General features: G+C 36.0%; 1 protein-coding gene across 1 annotated transcript in view; it reads left to right on the top strand.

Annotated features, from left to right (window-relative positions):
* LOC131061316 (protein LEAD-SENSITIVE 1) overlaps positions 1–16,329 on the top strand; it is a 35,621-nt gene extending 19,292 nt beyond the window's left edge. Inside the window, exon 2 of the mRNA XM_057994943.2 lies at positions 15,383–16,329. Coding sequence (XP_057850926.2) covers positions 15,383–16,056 — 674 coding nt within the window. The 3' untranslated portion in view covers positions 16,057–16,329. The remainder of the gene's footprint in view (positions 1–15,382) is intronic.
* Positions 16,330–19,331: the final 3,002 nt, after the last annotated feature.

Below are 19,331 nucleotides of genomic sequence, written 5' to 3'. Positions count from 1 at the left end.
TTAATTATAAAGGCATTTAAAATTAATTATTATTATTTTAAAAAAATAAAATAAAATAAAATTGGAGCGCTTGGGGTATTATTTAATGTTTTTATCAAGTCAGCCTCTTCTTTTATTAATTTTTATTTATCTTTTGGCCTATTTTTTCCAAGTCGGCCCATGGAAATAAAATGGTGAGCGCTCTATATATTTGAGTCATGTTTTTTCATTATTCAAATCATTCACTCATCATTTCAAGTGCGATTTGGAAGAGCAATTTGAGGAGTGAATTTCTACCAGGAGTGGAGACTAAGAAGGGCGAAATTCATCTTGAAGGCTACTGGAGAGGCGTATTTCTTGCTAGATTGGAGGATAAATTCCAGATGTTTTGAAGGTATTTGAAGGCGAATTTCCAGATCTTGAAGAAGCTAGTGGAAGATGGAGTTCTTTTCCAAGCTAAAGGGGGCGCATTTTGCTAAAGGGAGTCTTGATCTACATTTTGCCTAGCGAATTCTCCTATTTTTGCATCATTTTTTAGAATTAATTCCCAAGTGGAGGTATGGCGTAATCACCTTGGCACCATTTTTGAAGATTTAAATTTTGCTTTGAAAATCCTAAATTAGGAAATGATAACTCAAGATTTATCATGAGGTTTCCTAAATTAAAATCTTGAATCTTCCTTTTAAAGTTTAATTTGTAGATTTCAAGATATATTACTAATTTTGAAATGTTGTGTAGGCATCAAATGGAGATCCCGGAGTTGGAAAATCAAGCCAGATCAAGGACGATCAAGCAAGGACAAGGACGACCTTCTTCGATCCAGCCTAGCATCGACAAGGGCGACCTCTTCTAATCCAGCATTCCAAGGCGAGGTACAATAATCATCCTGCACATCAAGGACACAAGAAGTTAGAACAAGGGTTCGTTGAAGAAGCAGATAGTTCCAGATGAATTAATTAAAGCTAGCTTCTCAACAACACCAAGTTGAATATTTACCAAGTTACAAGTGTCAGACAAGGTGGCATCCCAGTCATCGCTCATCCAGTCGGATTGTTCCACCTCAGCATGTCCAGATTCAATGTACCTAACTCATGGGAGGTGGCACAAACTCCGATGTACCTACCCCGGTTATTCATTGGTGGAATTTTTCAGAGAGGACATGTGTCCAAGCAATACAATTTTATCATTGGTCAAGCATTAAATGTTATGTAATGGTTGTAACAAACCCTAATTAGGGTTTTCATTGTTGAATCTTGGCCATTGATCTCGAATTGATCTAGGCCATCGAATTGTATTGTGGGCACTATATAAGCCCTGGCATTTCATTTGTAAAGGCTAATTAGAGAGAGTTGGAAACAGTTGGAAGCAGTTAGTAGATAGAGAGTAGTTAGAAGTTGATAGAATAGCAATTAGAGTAGAGTAGAGAGAGAAGGCAAAGATTGTTGCCAAGATGTTGTTGTAAAAGACTTGTAACTTCATTGAAGAAATGGTGAAATTTATGGGTCGATTCGACAATTTGCATGGTCTTTATACTTCTCATGTTTGATTTTATGATTAGATGAGTGGAAGAAATGTGCTTGATTGATGGTGAAATTCGTATATCCATACTACTAGCAGTTTGTTGATTGCAAACTTGCCTTGCGTAGTCAACTGGAATCATTCAGCTTAAGCTTAACTTCAATTGTCGCTTCTTCATTGATATGCATCAACCTGATGGTGTCTATGCCTGCAGTGATGATTTGAACATCATAAAGCTTTCCTTCGAAGATCGCACTAACCTTGTGGAGATGTTCCTATGATGTCAAAACAAGACTTAGTTAGAATTTCATCAAAGATCAATCATTGCTCTTACATTCTTAGTGTTAGGATTAGATCCTTTCCTCGCCCTCATCTTTTTTCCTTTTTTCAAGTCAAAGCTAGTAAGAGCCTGTGTTCCAGCAATATTCAAAGCAGATCAGACGTTCAATCATCAAATGTAAGTCCCCTTGTGATTCCAGCAAATCACATCATACCACAGAGAGCTTATCCACACGTAGAGACCCTACATACAAGAACCTTGAAGTCATCCTGATTGATCCTTTTTCGCGATATCTTCAGCAATCAGAGACTTTATTCAAGAGAGGATAAGGTACCTTTAGGTATTTTATTCTGTGTTTGATAGTGTACAAAATACACGTCAACAGGTTTTCATTGTAAAATCTCGGCCATTGATCTCAAGTTGACCTAAGCCATTGAATTGTATCGAGGGCACTATATAAGTCCTGGCTCCTCATTTGTAAAAGTTAATAGTTAGTCAATAGTTGATAGTTAGTCAATGGTTAGCTAATAGAGAATAGTTAGTAAATAGTTGATAGTAGGTGAATAAGTAGTAGAATAGCAATTAGAGTAGACTAGGAAGAGAAGACAAGACATTGTTGCCTCAATTGTAAAGACTTCTTTTTCATTGAGGATATGGTGAAATATGTCGTTTCGTTGCAATATGCATGGTCTCTTGTTGAATCTTCATTTTAGATGATAGATAATTAAATTGAATGAAAGAAGTTGTTGAATGCACCTGTGTGGAATCTGTCTAATCCATACCACTAGCCTCTTACTGATTGTAAGTGCGCCCTGCGTGGTCAACTGGCATAAAATGAGCTTAATCTCAAGTCGTTACACGTCTATTGCTCATGCATTAACTTGAATGATGATCAGTATCTGAAGGTGTCCGATTTGAATATATTTGAAGCATCCCCCAGAAGATCGCACTGAGTTGGTGTTGAATTGTTCAACTTGATGGTGAGACCCAGCCCAGTAGGACTCCACCTAGTCGTTCATCCATCTTCTCGCATTCTAGGTAGTAGAGTAGACTTCCTGAACCCTGCATCTTTTGTCATTTGTTTATCTTCCAGTTAGTTAATAGGACCCGTGATTCCAGCAAATCAGACGTTTAGGTCGTCAAGTGTAAGTCCCCTTGTGATTCCAGCAAAATCACATCATACCACAAAGAGCTTATCCACACGTAGAGATCCTACATACAAGAACCTTGGAGTTGCCTTGACTGATCCTTCGGCGAGATCTTCAGCAGTCGGGAAACTTTGCTCAAGAGAGGATAAGGTACCTTTAGGTATTTTATTCTGTGTTCGCATGTGCATGAAAAACACATCAACAATTATAAACCTCCAAATTTTCTTCAAGTTCAATGATCTGTGGCTTCAATATAGATCAAGCTTATTAAATGAATGGAACATGCTGCTGTGATGAGGACTTTCATCCTTACATTTGAAGATTAAGTCTACAACTGCTAAAGGATGTCATATAACTTATAAGTTAATAACTATTTATTCACTTATAAGTTATATGACATGAGAGCCATATATCATGAAAATGGCTGTGATACTAGAGAGCATATGACAAGAGGGAGACTTTTGTGTGGTGACCAGGACTTTGCTAAATTTGAATTTTGAACTCTTCCAGCTATCATGAATGAGAGCCATATATCATGAAAATGGCTGTGATACTAGAGAGCATATGACAAGAGGGAGACTTTTGTGTGGTGACAAGGACTTTGCTAAATTTGAATTTTGAACTCTTCCAGCTACTGCAAGGCTTTTAATGTGGTAGAAGCTCTAATTCTGCTGAACTGTATTAAGCACCTAGTCTCACATATCTTTGCAAGAGACGTTAATGCCAAAGGGAATGCTTAAGAAGCTAAGAATGAGAGCCATATATCATGAAAATGGCTGTGATACTAGAGAGCATATGACAAGAGGGAGACTTTTGTGTGGTGACCAGGACTTTGCTAAATTTGAATTTTGAACTCTTCCAGCTACTGCAAGGCTTTTAATGTGGTAGAAGCTCTAATTCTGCTGAACTGTATTAAGCACCTAGTCTCACATATCTTTGCAAGAGACGTTAATGCCAAAGGGAATGCTTAAGTATTTGTTTGTCTCCCCTATGTGATTTGAACACACTTGGATTTAATTCACTCTAGGCACTTGTCATCAACATGACGTGTGAAGACGGTTTTCGCCTCGGATAAAAGGGATCTTTAGGAATCACAGTATGGTGGAAAATGGATGTGATGGTATTCAACTGCTCTACCAGTGCGCAAAGAGAAGTAAATCATCTGCAAAATGTGCATTGACTATACTATTGTCACCACTTAAATCTCCACCTAATTGAGCTTTATCAAACATGTACCTGTGATTATCTGCTGCGAAGACAAAGATTTGAGGTGAGAGGACCTGAGCGGAATGACTGCTGAACAATGAAGGCACTTGAAAGAGAAATGCTGACCACTATTCTTTCAGAGGCATTATTGAAGAGCATCTTCACTATTAGAATGCCTTTTTCCTCCAGCTCAAATGAAGCATATTAAGAATGAATGGCCATTAAAGATGCTTTATTACTTTGAATTGGCTTCCCATTAATATGTGACCAATAGCACAAAGAAATATGATGCGTTGATCTTCAGGGAAGCCAAATTGCCCAAGATGCACCATACTTTGAACTACAGGCATGAACTTCATGTGATTTATACTTAGGGAAGATATTCCTCGCTTTGTCATTAGCACTTAACAAGACTCAATATGCACTTTTAACTGCAAATAATGGATATCAAACTAAATAAGACAAGCATACATAAGAAAATATAGATCTTCTCAACATGCAGTAATAACAGATAGGAAACATACACAATAAGCTGGAAGCACTATTTCCCTTGGAGAGAATCCTATTTTGGTGAAAAATCCAGCTTTAGAGAGAAAATTATCCCCGTTCCACTATCACAAAGGTTGATTAGAGATGTTTACAATGCCACCATAACATCTGTGACATCACACAAGACTTTTGGAGCTTCTAATACATGTGCAACTACTCTCACCATAAAAAGACTAGCTACAACATACTTGCAACAGCCAAAGAATGGACTGCCGCCCCCTTACTATGATAGCCAACAAGTTGTGGAGAAGCAATATATGACCTTCCTTGAGTCTCCCGTACACAAAAAATGGAAACCAAACACCGATTAGAAGACCAAATGCTGAGAGATCTTTGAATTCCATGTTTTGTCCTCATTGTGATGACCTTGCTCGTTCTAGTGGGGGCAAATGGCCATTTGCCACAGCAGTTAACAAACTTGTCAAGGCAAACTCATGTTCCATAGGGGAAATTGTGTGTTCACCACCAGTGACAAGCAGGAAATTTGCCAAAACGAATTTTCAACTTTTCATAGTTGTTCTAAGGTCTGAAATTTGTTCTAACGACTCCTAGAGATGTCCCTTTCTATCTCTGATCATTCACCACCAACATAACAACCCCGTTTGCAACATAACCCACCAAGAAGTTTCAAACTCTATCTCCTAGCTCCAAGCCAACACTCTAACAAACATGAAACCCTAGGACCTGAATGATTGAACGAACTTAGACTTGATCTTTTCGATCATCATTGCCTAAACCTTGGCTGTTATCTTTTATGATAATTAAACAAGCTTACCTGTCATTGTTGTGAGCTTTTGTCCTTGTTTTCCCCTTTGTTGATCAGCTTGATAGTGTGTGTGTGATTTCGTCCTCTATGGTGCTTCTAGTTTCCACTTATACATCATGTAAATATCTGTATTAAGAGTTTATCCAATGTATCAAAGAATCATTTTAAGAACCTTTGGAGATTTTCTCTTAGTTGTAAAGTGTAATGTCCCCTATTTATAGGCTGTCAATTCCCAAAGGGAAACATACATTACTACCTACCATGTTACAATAATTACGAATTAATGACTAGGGTTGCTCATAGTACACTTAGGCATTGTCCTTATTCAGGCCTAATCTTAATCCCCTTCTAATTTCTAATCCTAGATGGGAGACTTGCTTGTCTAGGGCGCGATGATATCATCTCCCTAATGCAGCCCACATTACCGGAACCTCAGTCCATTCACCTTTGGGGCTTGTTATGACTTATTCACACATCACCCCATTGCAAATGGGGACCCCCACTTTTTTCGCTTTTTAGGTTAGGTTTCTTAGCTTAGCTGTTGGTAGTAGTAAGCTCTTTTTCTATTAGCCTTTCGTTTGAAGAAGTGCACTTTCTCAAGTGGCTAGGCAATGGTAGAGTCATTTCTCCCTCCTTAGGTTGGAAAGAGGTTGAGTCATGTCAATTTGAGCAAAGTAGGTAAGGAAGGTCAGTTGCAAGTTGAAAGGGCAAAATTTGGCTAAGTACATGAAGATTTCCTTCGCTCCCTATCAGGAGCGAATATGTCTTCCTTTGCTCCCTCTCAGGAGCGAATACGTCTTCCTTTGCTCCTTGTAGGAGGGAACTTCCTCCATTTGCACTCATAAAGTCTGAAATCCTTCTTTTAGTGTGATAGAGAGTGTATTGATTCAGTTAATTTTGTTATTTCATCAATATGATTCAAAATGTCTTCTTTTCCAGGTCTGATTGAAGAATCAAAATCGAGAGTGAGGAAGCACATTCAAGACTACACCAAGATGGAACACAACACAAGGCAATCATGACATTCAAAAGAAGAAGGATTTCACCGACAAGCACAATGATACCAAGAAAGGTGACTGTGCAAGGACTTCAGGATATTCATAAGATTTCATAAAGAAGAGAGGTCATACAATCACCTCAAGGTGAGATGGGCAAGCGAGCGAAGAAGGTCAAACTTGATCATCATCACACCAAGCTTTGAGCAAGTGAATAATGTTGAGTATCAAGAGATATTGCTCAATACTCATTCATGATGATGAATGAGGTTTACAGGTGCAAATTGAGGTGGCATCCCAATCACTACCCCACCAATCAGAGGAAGTCCTACACCAACATGTCTCGATTCAATGAACCAAGCTCACCCATGGGGGCACAAACTCCAATGTACCTACCCCCACTATCTATTGGTTAAACGCTCTAGAGATGTGACATGTGTCAAAATGTTGTAATTATTTCATTGGCCAGAATAAAGTTTGTTGTAACAAACCCTAATTAGGGTGTCATTGTAAAATCTTGGCCATTGATGGGGTTCAATCTTGGCCACTCATTGTAATGAGCTCTCTATATAAAGCTCAAGCTCTTCATTTGTAAAGGTTAAGAGAATAGTTAAGAGTCAATAGAATAGAGAATATAATAGTTTAGAGTCAACAGTGAATAGTTGATGCAGGAGCATCCCCGGTTCATAGCAATCTTGCATCAACCAAAAACATTTTCTTTTTGTTTTGCTTTTTGTTTGCAGTTTCAGCTTTTCTTTCTGTGTGTCCCGGTTTTGGCTCACCAGATCCTGTGGAGTTGGATTCTACTTGAAGACTTGATCATCTTTCTTATTTCCTGATTGCATCACATTTGGATCATTTTCCGGCAAGATATCGCTATCGGTTTCCTTGACAATTTCCTGTTACTAGTTGACAATTCTTGTTACCGGTTGCCTGGACCTATTTTGGTGATCTACCGGAACCCCTTCCGAAGCTTGCGAAGCCTTGGGCGTTGATTCTGATGTTCCTTGGTGTGTGGCCGACCTTTTCCCGCGATCTACATTTCACCCTTTGGATTTTCCGGAGGAATCTGTTGGCGGAGGCCGATCTTGTTTATTTTACACATTAGGTCTTGTTCTTCAGGTTTTGATCCCTTTTTGGGCCGATTGGATCCTTTGGATCAATATATATATATAATTGTAATTGCGCATTAGAATGTAATGAATAGAAGAATCAAGTAGCGAGACTGTGCGTAGAAGATAGATCTTAAGATTCAAGGTCCCAGTTGTGACCTATTTTGTATGTTCTACCAAGCCTGTGAGCCGGTTATGCTGTAAACCGATTGTTACCGGTTGGTTGTAATCAGTTTTCATGCAATAAAACAATATGTTCTGCATTGCCTCCATATCTTTGTGCTTCCGTTGTGTTTACTCTTGCTGACCGGTCCGGATTGATCTCTTTGAGTTCCCTCCTCGCCGGTGATTGCTTCAATAGTTGATAGATGTCAGTTAGCAAGCAATTAGAATATATTAGGAGAAGGAGGAATTGTTGTTAAGACTTGTAAATGGAAATACTCTTTTCATTGAAGTTATGGTGAAATGTGTTATTTCAACAAGTCCTATGGTTTCTACTTCTCATTTACTTTCATGTTGATTAGATTGAATGGATAAAATTGTTGAGTGCCTTTGCGTGGAATCCATTTTGTCCATACCACTAGCCTCTTGCTGATTGTAAGTGCGTCTTGCATGGTCAACTGAAATTGTATAAGCTTAACTTCAATTGTTATACATCCATTGTTTATGCGTTAACTTGAATGGTAATCAATGTTTGATGATAATGATTTGAACATCTTTGAATTACACCCTAGAAGATTGCATTGAGCTTGTGTCAAACTGTTCAGTTTGATGGTGAGACCCTGCCCAGTAGGATTCAATCGAATCATTCACTCTTCTCTTACATTCCTGGGAGTAGCGTAGTCTTCCTAAACCCTTCTCTTTTGCTCTTTTTTATTCTCCACGCAAGTAGATAGAATCAAAGTTCCAGCAATTCAAGCATTCATGTACAATGTAAGGCCTCTTGAAGAAACAACAATCACAACGACCAACTATGCTTATCCACACATCGTGACCCGACATATTAGGAACCTTGGAGTTGTCTCAAATGATCCTTGTGTGAATCTTCAGCATTTGAGAGACTATGTTCAAGAGAGGAGAAGATACTTTTGGGTATTTTATTCTATGTTTGCATGTGCGTAAAAAACACATCAACAGGGCCCACAACCCAGATTTCAGGAGCATCATGAGTTCTTTCACCCTTGGGGCTCATCTATCATGAGATGGTTTTACTCCGCCTCTCCCTAACAGCATCACACCACTCCTCAGGAAAAAGGAATTAGAACTAGTTAAGAGCTTGGGACTGTAAATATGTCGATGTCTTGTTGTACACTATGAATGCATATGAAATTAAGTATGATTGTCATACATATTGCAGTCTTTATTAATATTACTATTAAATTCTGCATAAGAACATTACCAAGCTTCATATATTAAGTATGCATATTAAGCACATCCCCATGCATACCAGCAAGAACAAGGATGTCACTGCCTGTAACTAATAACAATTCCAATCTGATCTGATCCATGGTGATGTCACTGGATGCTTTTGATTCCTTTCCTTTATATCTTTCAATGTGAGGGAGAGGTCACACCTCTTCATCATGTATGCCCTTTGGCAAGAGACACACCCTTTCACCATTAGCACCCTTTGAAAGATTTCAACTCTTCATTATTTGTGCCCTTTGAAAGGGACACAACCTTTCACAATCAGATCTGCACTTCTTATTTAGATCAGATCTGCACTTCGCATTCCCAAATTATCCCCTGTTCAAATGAGTTCTCTCCCTTTTATACCTCATTTTTGGGGAAGTCACAACTTATCATTTCATGCCTTTTCACCATTCATTAACTTTAATCAAATTTTAATTATATTTATTTATATTCTTTTATATTTTATTTTAATTTTAATTTTTATTCTTTTGTATTTTAATTTTATTATTATTATTCATTATTAAATTATATTTCAAAGTGGAGACATTACATAAAGGGAGCAGTGCAGCTTTTCAATTGTTAAGGATTTTTCGAGCTAATTACATAACAATTCATGCAATGTAATTTTTTGCATAGCTTTGACATGGTTTCCTTGTACTCTTTCTCTGTACTCATCCTTAGAGGTTCTGGTTAAAGGCTAAGTTGCTGAATCAAAATTGGGTATGGTATAGTATGCCATTAGTTGGGTACATTTGTACAAAAACATATAAAGATCATAAATATATACATAATTGCAGCCTAAAACTAGAAATTAAGATCAGAATATCATATATCATACATATAATAAACAAAACTACCATAAAATTACAAAATTAGAATTCATTTTACTAATCTGATACCAGTTTGTCAAAATTGAATGTCATGATGGATATTCATTGTTCAATATTAAAATAATACAATTAGTAATTAGCATCATATGGGTCTTCATCAAGACCAACATTATGACTAATGCTATGTTACCAGTTCGGCCCCTAGGGTCCATTAGTTCAAGTCCAATCCAGCCTGTATACAAGTCTAGGTTTGGTCTACATTGGGAGCTGTCCAAGGTTCCATCCAAGCCTTGTGGGTCCATTCGAGCCAAACTTGGGCGAACCTAGGTTGAATTTCACACCCAACCAATCCTACCAGTGCTAACTTGTCAAGATTTTGGCTTATTTTTAATTTTTATTCTCTAATTTGGCATTTGACTTCGATCACATGCACAAAAATGGTACCTTTAACCCTAAAACATGGATTCCAAGACATTTTGAGGACAAAAACAAAGTCATTTCCCTTATTGTGAATGCAAAACAAAAATGTCATTCATCCTTGTTAAACTATCATTCTTGCTTGCCATTGCACGAATAGAGTTGAAGATTGATTGGTGAAGATTCCAAAGTGGTTGATTCACCATTCCTACACATTTGCAAGAACCCATTTGTTGCCAAGGAGATAATAGAGAAAGATTTTTATAAGTTTATGGTTATTTTTGGTGCATTTCGTTTTGACAAATGAACTCTTTTGTTTTGTTTTCATTCAGCTATGAATCTCTAACACATGCTTAGTTTTTAAAAATGATTTAAGTTGTATATGTGCTTTTTCTTTTCATTTGTTTTAATTCTTCAAATGTGCTATTTATTGAATTTTTTGTCATAGGGATCACAATGGAAACCAGTTTTAGCTCCATGGGCTGATCCCACCTCAAGATAGATCCAAATTCTCCCATTTGAAAATATTTTGATAATGTACAACAACTTCCAAGTGATGGGGTATTATGTTTGGATTTGCAATGGGTGTGATGTTAGGTATTCAAGCTTATATAGTCAAGTGAAAGGCCATTTGTCTCATCCTTGGAGTAGGCATCAAAGCTTTCCCAAGGAAAAATGTGCCCATTCCAACAACACAAATCATAGCACATATTAATGAGCAAGAAAAAATAGATCAAGTAGTGGGTTGTAAATCAAATCATCTTTTGTTAAAGAAAGGCTCTCGAGAAATGAAACCCTTTCTAATGCCTTCCAATCTTTATCATATACAAAGCTACCCATTTTTTGCCACACCTTAAGAACATGTGACCTTTACACATAAGAGATCAAAGGGATTTTTGGAAATGGCATTTCAAAATGAGCCTTGAGAATTTTACAATCAACACATAGTGAGATGTCTCTATGCAAATGGATTGGCTTTCAAGGTCGTTTGCTCACCATATTGGCAACAAATGGTGAAAGCAATTAATGAGGCTCCAAAAGGACACAATGGCCCAAGTTTTGAAAAAGAGTGTAGCATTGCATTAGAAAAAGGGGTGAAGTTTGTAGAGGAGTCATCGAATGGGATTCGTGGATTGAAACAAGGGTGTCCATTTCTGATGAATGCAAGGATGCGAGAAATTTACCATTGATCAATGTTGTTGCATTGTACCCTAAAGCAATTTTTTTGAGAGAAGTGGATTGTGAAGAGGTGGTGAAGGATGGTGCATTTGCTAGCATTCTTGTGACAACCATTGAGGAAGTGGGGGCCCAAAATGTTGTTCAATTCATAATAGACAATGCCAAAATTGTAGAGCAGTTGGTTTATGGGTTGAGGAGTGTTATTCACACATCTTTTGGACACCCTGTGTTGTCCGCTCCCTCAACCTTATGCTACAAAAAAAGGCACGAAAATTGATTGGATCAAACAAGTGTATGTTGAGGCTGAAGATATATCCAAATGTTCATCACCAACCACCATATGTCACAAGGCATATTCAAAATATTCTTGAAATTGAACTTGTTGAAGATAAGTGAAGCAATAATTTTCTTTTTATAAATATGTTTTGCTTTAGTAAAAAAATTTAGTTATATTTTTTTAATTTTTATTTTTGAATAGGTTGTACTGCAAAAAATTATTGAAGAGAGATGGAACAAAATGACCACTTCGTTACATCTTGCATTTGCATTGAGTCCCAAATATTATAGTGTTGAGCTCTTTTATGTTTCAATGAGGATTGTTCCATATAGAGATATTGAGTCCCAAAATTAAGCCAAGGGTACCAGGTAGCACTTTGTAGACTATTCATTGATATTAACATGCGAAATTTAGGATTGTATTCATGGATTTCATACACTCCAACGAATTCAGTATTTATTCTCTTCATGACAAGTTTAAGGTCGATGCTCATAGTTGGTGGTGTACTTCCATGGCTGATGATTCACGTGCCTACAACCTCTTGGGATCAAAATTTTATCACAAGTTTTATAAAAAGATTCTTTTAGCTTTTAAGCCATTTATATTCTATAATTTTATTTTTTTTTAATTTTATAACTGCTCTCTAATTCTGAATTAAAAGGTTGCTAGTTCATCTACATATGAGAGGAATTGGAGCACATACTCGTTCACTTATTTTGTAAAGCGCAATCAACTAAGTGTATGTGCATTCGAATTTGTGTCTCCTTCACACAAACAAAGTGGCTACAAACAAGAGGACACAATATGGTGGGATATCGAGCCAAAGCATATTGACTTCGAATCTTCCACTTCTCAAGTTGCTGCACTTGATGTTGAAGATGAGCCAACTAGCAAGCATGAGAGTGCTAGTGTCAGTGCTATTCCTAGTGCCAATGCCAATTCCAGTGACACAATTTGTGGTTCTTCTAATATACTAGTACCTACATCATCTGATATTGATGGCAATGATTATATTTCGAAAGACCCATATGATGATGCTTGATTAGTGATGACTGATTGTTGACACTTGACATTATTATTTGTTAATTTTAATATGTAATATATATCATGACATTCTAGTTTGACTAATTGACATTGAAATATTTATAATTTTTATGGTGTTTTGTTTATTATACAATATTTGATGCTATGTGGTATTCTGAACTTAATTATTGCTGCAAATATGTATATATTTCTAATTTTTATATGTTTTAGTATGAATGAACCCAAAACAAATCCAACCCCCAAATTGTTTTGACCAAACCTGCAAACTGAACCCCTGAACATGAACTTGAACCGGTACCAAGATTGGTAGCTTAGGCATTAGATGATATGGGTAGATTAGAAGAACCACAAACACCCCCATTCCTAGTAAAAGTATGTTAGCTACCTAACTCCCTCAAAACTGAAAATGATTGCAAAATCAAAGAGAATTTGCAGTGTTGCTTATTGTGGCACCACTTACTCTGGTGATTGTGAATCTTATTGTGGCTCTGCATACTTGTCAAACAAAAGACATTATTTTTTCCCCTATTACTTGTCAAACAAAACACAAGTGAAAATAACTGTTAGTTTAGGGTGCAATATTGATGGTCAAAAGTCAAACAAATCACATTGAAATTGTCACTTACTGTTAGTTTAGGGTGCAATAACGATGATCAAAAGTCAAACAAAACACATCGAAATCGTCACTTGTTTGAATTGCCCTAGAATTGCCTCAACATAATTGGGATTGCCCAAGTATGCTTACGAACAATTCTATACGAATCCATGCACAAAAAAATGGTGCTTTTGATGAATTTACAAGCGAATCAAACTCAATTCTGATTTTGAAATGAATTGCACCTGAGTAAATTTAGGTTTTTGGTTAATTTGGTAACATAGATAAAAAGAAATGAATAATTTTCTTACTTTTGCCTGGGATTTTTTAATTAGGACTAGGTGTTGTACACCTTGCAAGTCCTAGGCCTAGTAGAATTATTTAGTATTTGTAATTATTGTAAATAATGAGCCCACATGGAAAATGGCACCCCACTTGGAAGGAATCTTGAGATAGTTGGCACTCTCTATCATGTGTCATTGATCTTATGATGGTTGTAAGCAGTCATTGAATAAAATAAGATGGACAAAGGAGAGCCTGGAATAATTCCATGGTGTTTACAAGATAGAATTTTTGGAGACTATTTGTTGAGACTTTAATTTTACGTGTAATTATTTGCATTGTGTTGCAGAGCTATATCTGAACATCTTCATCTTGCACTATATACATAAGCTATAATGAGCTAACCAGTAACAAGAGATTGATGAATACAAATAACTCAGGACGTCTGGTCATCAGGAACTGAAAACAATATTAAACAGGCTAATGCGCATGAAACATAGAATAGACTTTATGGAACACATTAAGACGGGATTCATGGTGGCTATAAATTACTACGATACACTCAAGAGGGTTGAAAATGGTTTTACAGATTTTTTTTGAGAGATCTCTTCTAATGTAGCTTATCTGCACTTCACCTTCTTTAAGTGATAGTAATTTTGCTAAACAACTGCACTGGTTTATTCAAGGTTTTGTCCAGGAAGTTATTTATAGCATTCTTTCTGTTACGTCCTGATTTTTCATTCATCTCTAAAGTCATTGACTGAATACTTAAGAAGGGAACATGGTTAATTGTTTGGCCTCGTAGATTTTTTTATATGGTTAAACTTGTTCTTTGCACAATCAAATCCTGTAACACAATAACTCTTGTCCCATGTCTGAATAAGTAGTGGTGAACCAAGGATCTGGAAGTAAAGCATTATGAAGATTTAAGTCTGCAAGGACATCTTTCAAGCCCAAAGTTTTGGGGTGGTTTGTGATTGTCGAGGACTAACTGTTACAGGAAAGGTTGGGTGAGGTAGGAATCACTCTCTACCCATATTAAGCGAGAGGAGACAATTGATCACATCTTTTAGAGATGCTTTACAGCTCAATTGTTTGGGAGTGGCTTTGGCTGAATTCCATTTCTTCAACACTCTTATGTATTGATGAGGAGCTCTGACAGGAGATTCTTGGATGATTACTTGCAATATCAAAAGTGTTTAGCATACTGTCCGATTGGCCTCAATGAGCTTCCTTGGGAAAGCATGATGCAAGTTTCATTTTGAGTATGATTCTTGTCTGTTCATCACCGACAAGTTCACTCTTCAAGCAGGAGCTATCTTTGAACATTAAATCTCACTGGAATTGGTTCCGTAAAGGTTTCCTTACTTTTACATAGAGAGATTTTCCTTGTAACTGTTTTTCATGATTCATGTAAGACTTATTTTTAATTTTTGTGATATAAGAAGTATTTTCGAAGGCAAAAGAAAATGTGTATATATTTTCTGCGAACATGCTTATACTTTTATAGCTGCTTATTAATATTCTCCAATTGTTTTTCGATCTTGTGTGAAATTTGGAATCCTTTAGATATTTATTTCTGTACGGAATTTATTGTATATTGCAAGATCATAATGTTTTATCTTGGCTTAGGTCTGATACTTTATGGATTATTAATGCAGCAGCTGTACTATTAAGAAAGCATTTCTACGTAGATTTTTATTTCTTGAACTTTTAAAGCACTTATTCCGAAGATTCCCTAGATCGTTTAAATCTGTTTTCTATGATAATCAGAATTTGAGATGTTTTTCAGGTATATATATTGGAGATAATAAGATCCTTCACTTCACGAGGGGAAGAGGGGAGGAAATGGGGACTGGTACCGTCCTTGACGTACTTCTGTTCAGCTCAGGGCCTCCCAATAGACCTTTTGTCTGCCATGCATGTAATCATGAACAAGACAGCAATGGAGTAGTGTGTTCTTGTCTTGATTGTTTCCTTGCTGGAGGGGCCCTGTATCGCTTTGAGTACTCTGTCAGCCCTGCCCTCTTTCTTGCAAAAGCTCGAGGTGGAACTTGTACTCTTGCAGAATCAGACCCACCAGAGACAGTTGTACATCGTGCAACTTACTTGCGTGAAAATGGTTTTGGATGCTATAACATTTTTAAAAACAATTGCGAAGACTTTGCAATTTACTGTAAAACTGGCTTGCTTGTTATTGATCGGAATCCTATTGGAAGAAGTGGTCAAGCAGCATCAATCCTTGGTGCTCCATTTGCTGCTGTCTTTTCATCTCCTTTGGGGTTTCTGACAACTAATATAACTGGAATTACTGTAGTTGCAATTGGCACGTATTGCTTGAGCCGATATGCAACTGATATTGGGGTTCGCATGGATGTCTCAAAAGTTTCTGTGGAAGATTTAACAGCAAAACTGGGTCTGAATAATGTGCGAGTGATTCCATCAACTAGTGGTGTCTTCAAGTAGTAAGGCGATGCTAAGAGGCACATTTTCTTTTGGCTGTCGTTTATATAACCAAATTGACTACTTGTTGGATTTCTAGACTTGCAGTTTACAATAAGCATCTCAGAGCATGACCAGATCTTATGGTCAGCTGCATGAGAAAATTACTTTATATAAAAAGACATCTTTATAGAATTAAATCCAAAGCAAATTAAATTTTGCATGAATTCTGCTTACATTTATTGTTATATTGGTGATTTCATGTAATTAATAAAAGACTGCTCATTATTTTGTTTATGTTTCTGCTATTAGTTCCTTGCCGCCGTAATATCTGTGGTTTTTAAATGCTGGCTTGGTAGATTTATGCTAGCCTACAGCTCTTATGTCTGTATCAGAGTAGCAAAAAGCATCCTAATTGCAAATAAGGCATTTTTCATTATTTTTGGCTTTATGCAGGTGTGTGAAATTTTCTAAGCAGTTCTACATTTGTATTATTTGTTTGATGATAATTCTGTCTTTTCTTACTCGTTTCATCCCCGTGTTTTGCTGGAAAGTATTGCACATATTTTTGAACCTCTCAAGCTTGCTAAACATTTTGTTTGATCAGAAGTTGCAAGTTTTATAAGTACAAATGTTTAGGTTCTAGCAGTTTTTTAATTCCAAGTTTTAATCTTATTGGCCAGGTTTTAATAGTCTGCAACTTTATAATTGTTTAATGTTGCCCGGAAAATCCAGTGGCAGAAACTAATTAACAACTGAAAAAAACCTTGAACATTGATGAAATATACCTGAACAAGAGCTTGTCTCAGGAATCATCTTTGGATTGTATGTAATTTAGATTGGGGATACAGGCAAATTTACAACCAATATCCAACTTCTCGATGTAAAAGGCCTCTTGTGGATGACTAAATTTTAGCTTATATGATAAAAGGTGTTCAAAGTATGAAACTTCAAATACATCACAATGATTTGGACAGTTATTGTTAAAGGATAAAATGAAAACGGGTTAACAGAAGATATAATACAGAGGCATATTGTCATTAGTTCTTAGTTAAATATATGTTAGGGAATGTGACAAAACCATATTTTACTTGGTGGTTGTAGCCTTCAAATTTTAAATGTACAATATACCAGCATTATTATTTAAAAAATTAAATATAATGTTAAATAAGATATTTTGTATATGGTTGTTATATATTTAAAAATGATAATTTTCACGTTATTAAAGGGTTTCAATGTTGATTTTGGGGTCAGTGTGATCCAAAAGTTGTATAGAGTTGTAGTGTGTGTTTCGTGTTAGCTTAAGTGTTTTTCTAAATTTGAAGTACATTATATTATGTTGGTATGTTAGAATTAGAATTAATATGTTTTGTGTTAGAGGGTAAGTTCATTTTGGAAGCTATTCAAGTTGATTGTAATTGGAGAAGTTAATCTAGTTTTATTTGTTTATTATGAATTAACTCACATTTTTGTTGTTATGTCATATTCTTATTTGTTGTTGTGCAATCATTTGTCAGATGAGCATTGACTATACAAGTATTTTTGAAATCTATTGCTATTTTTCTTATGTATTTTGCACAAGACCATGGAGATTGGATATAGATCTTAGACAGGAACAAGATAGTTGAGACCCTTGATATGGCTCCAATTTGGAATTATGAAGTTCCCCAACTTTATGTTTAATAGGGCAAAGTTAGGTAAATACTGTTTAGTTGTTTTCTATAATAATGTACATATAAATATTCACATGTGGATTGGGATTGAAGATAAGTGAGAAATATATTATTGTATTTTTTATTATTGTTAATAGTTTACTAGAAAGGGTTATAATATATGGGCTTGACAACCAAAATAGATTCTTATTGATAATAGTACTAAAAAGGGTTATAATATATGAGCCTAACAACCAAAATAGATTAAAAATTTGGTGGAACAAAAAGAAACCCACTCTAAGGAATGTTAGGAATTGCATGCAAAAAATATCAATGAAGAGACAATATTTAACATGGTTCACCCAATCTCGGGCTACATCCACCAAACAGAAAGTCCAATATTATTATCCTGTAAATCAAAAACCAATTACAACCAGCAATCCCCTTGCAACTCAATATTGTTGCAAAATGCTACAAAATTCACTACTAAAAACCTTAGCCTTTTTATCAAGATGTTGGTTACAAAATTAGGGTTACAACATGTCATCTAATAGAAAAATAACACCCGACGCCTTTATAAAATAACAAGTCTTTTTGGCCTCGCAGGACGCTACCCCTCAACCCCACCCTGTATCGCAACAGAGAGTGCACCAGGGGCGCTACCCCTTATCCTGCCCCTTAACCCCATCTTGGAAGCGCTGCCCCCAAATCCCCATCGAAAAATATGGGGGGAAACTGTGCTGATAGAAGTAGGGAAAATTGAACCTCCGAGTTTGATTAGGCTCCATATCACAACAAGGAATAATTTAGTATTCATAGGTTTGGAGGAAAATGCTTGCAATAATTACTATAAATAGTCACCTAAATTGAGTATTTACAAGTACCATAAGAGAGTACCATAGCAAGAACCATTAAATGATTTCTAATATCATTCTCAAAAGCGTTTTATATTATTGATATTTTTATAGCAATAAATATCATATGTGCCAATAGAAGCAACATTATATTTTATACCAATGCAAGGTTCCTATTCAATTTCCGTGTTTGCAATTTATTTTCCTACATTTTCCTTGCATTGGAGCTCATGTTTGACCTTCATGGCATCTTTTTTTTTTGGTAAATGTGACATGAGCTATTTGCAATAAAGTTATGTGGATTCAAACTATGGATACACATACTTTCCTTTTTCATCCTTATCGTCGTTGTTGTCAAACTTCCAACCATTTCTTTCTTGATTTGACAACCATTCTACTCTTTTAACTTCATCTTTATATATTATAATTAGCTCATTATCTAACCACCTATAGAAGCTATTTTTTAGGAACATTGCTACTTGCAAAATGATAGAGAGAAGCATGAAATCATTGAGAGGTTCCATGAGGTGCCTCTTTTTGTTATGGAATAGTCATTCCTAATTTTCTAAATATGCTAGGGTTTCAAAAGATAAAAAAATCCAAATTTGTTAAACTTTTTATTAAAAAAGCTAACAAAACCAAAAAGAATCTCATGTTAATTAATATTGAACTTGTTATCTCATTCCAAAATATTACTGACACATGGACAAAAGCTTTCTAGCATATTGGAGTTTAAAGAACAAATTCTCAATAGATCCATTAATATTAACAACAAACAAACATATGGGTTCAA

Source organism: Cryptomeria japonica, chromosome 11 (assembly GCF_030272615.1).
Source record: "Cryptomeria japonica chromosome 11, Sugi_1.0, whole genome shotgun sequence".
Lineage (NCBI taxonomy): Eukaryota > Viridiplantae > Streptophyta > Pinopsida > Cupressales > Cupressaceae > Cryptomeria > Cryptomeria japonica.
This window is presented reverse-complemented; position numbering and strand designations above follow the sequence as displayed.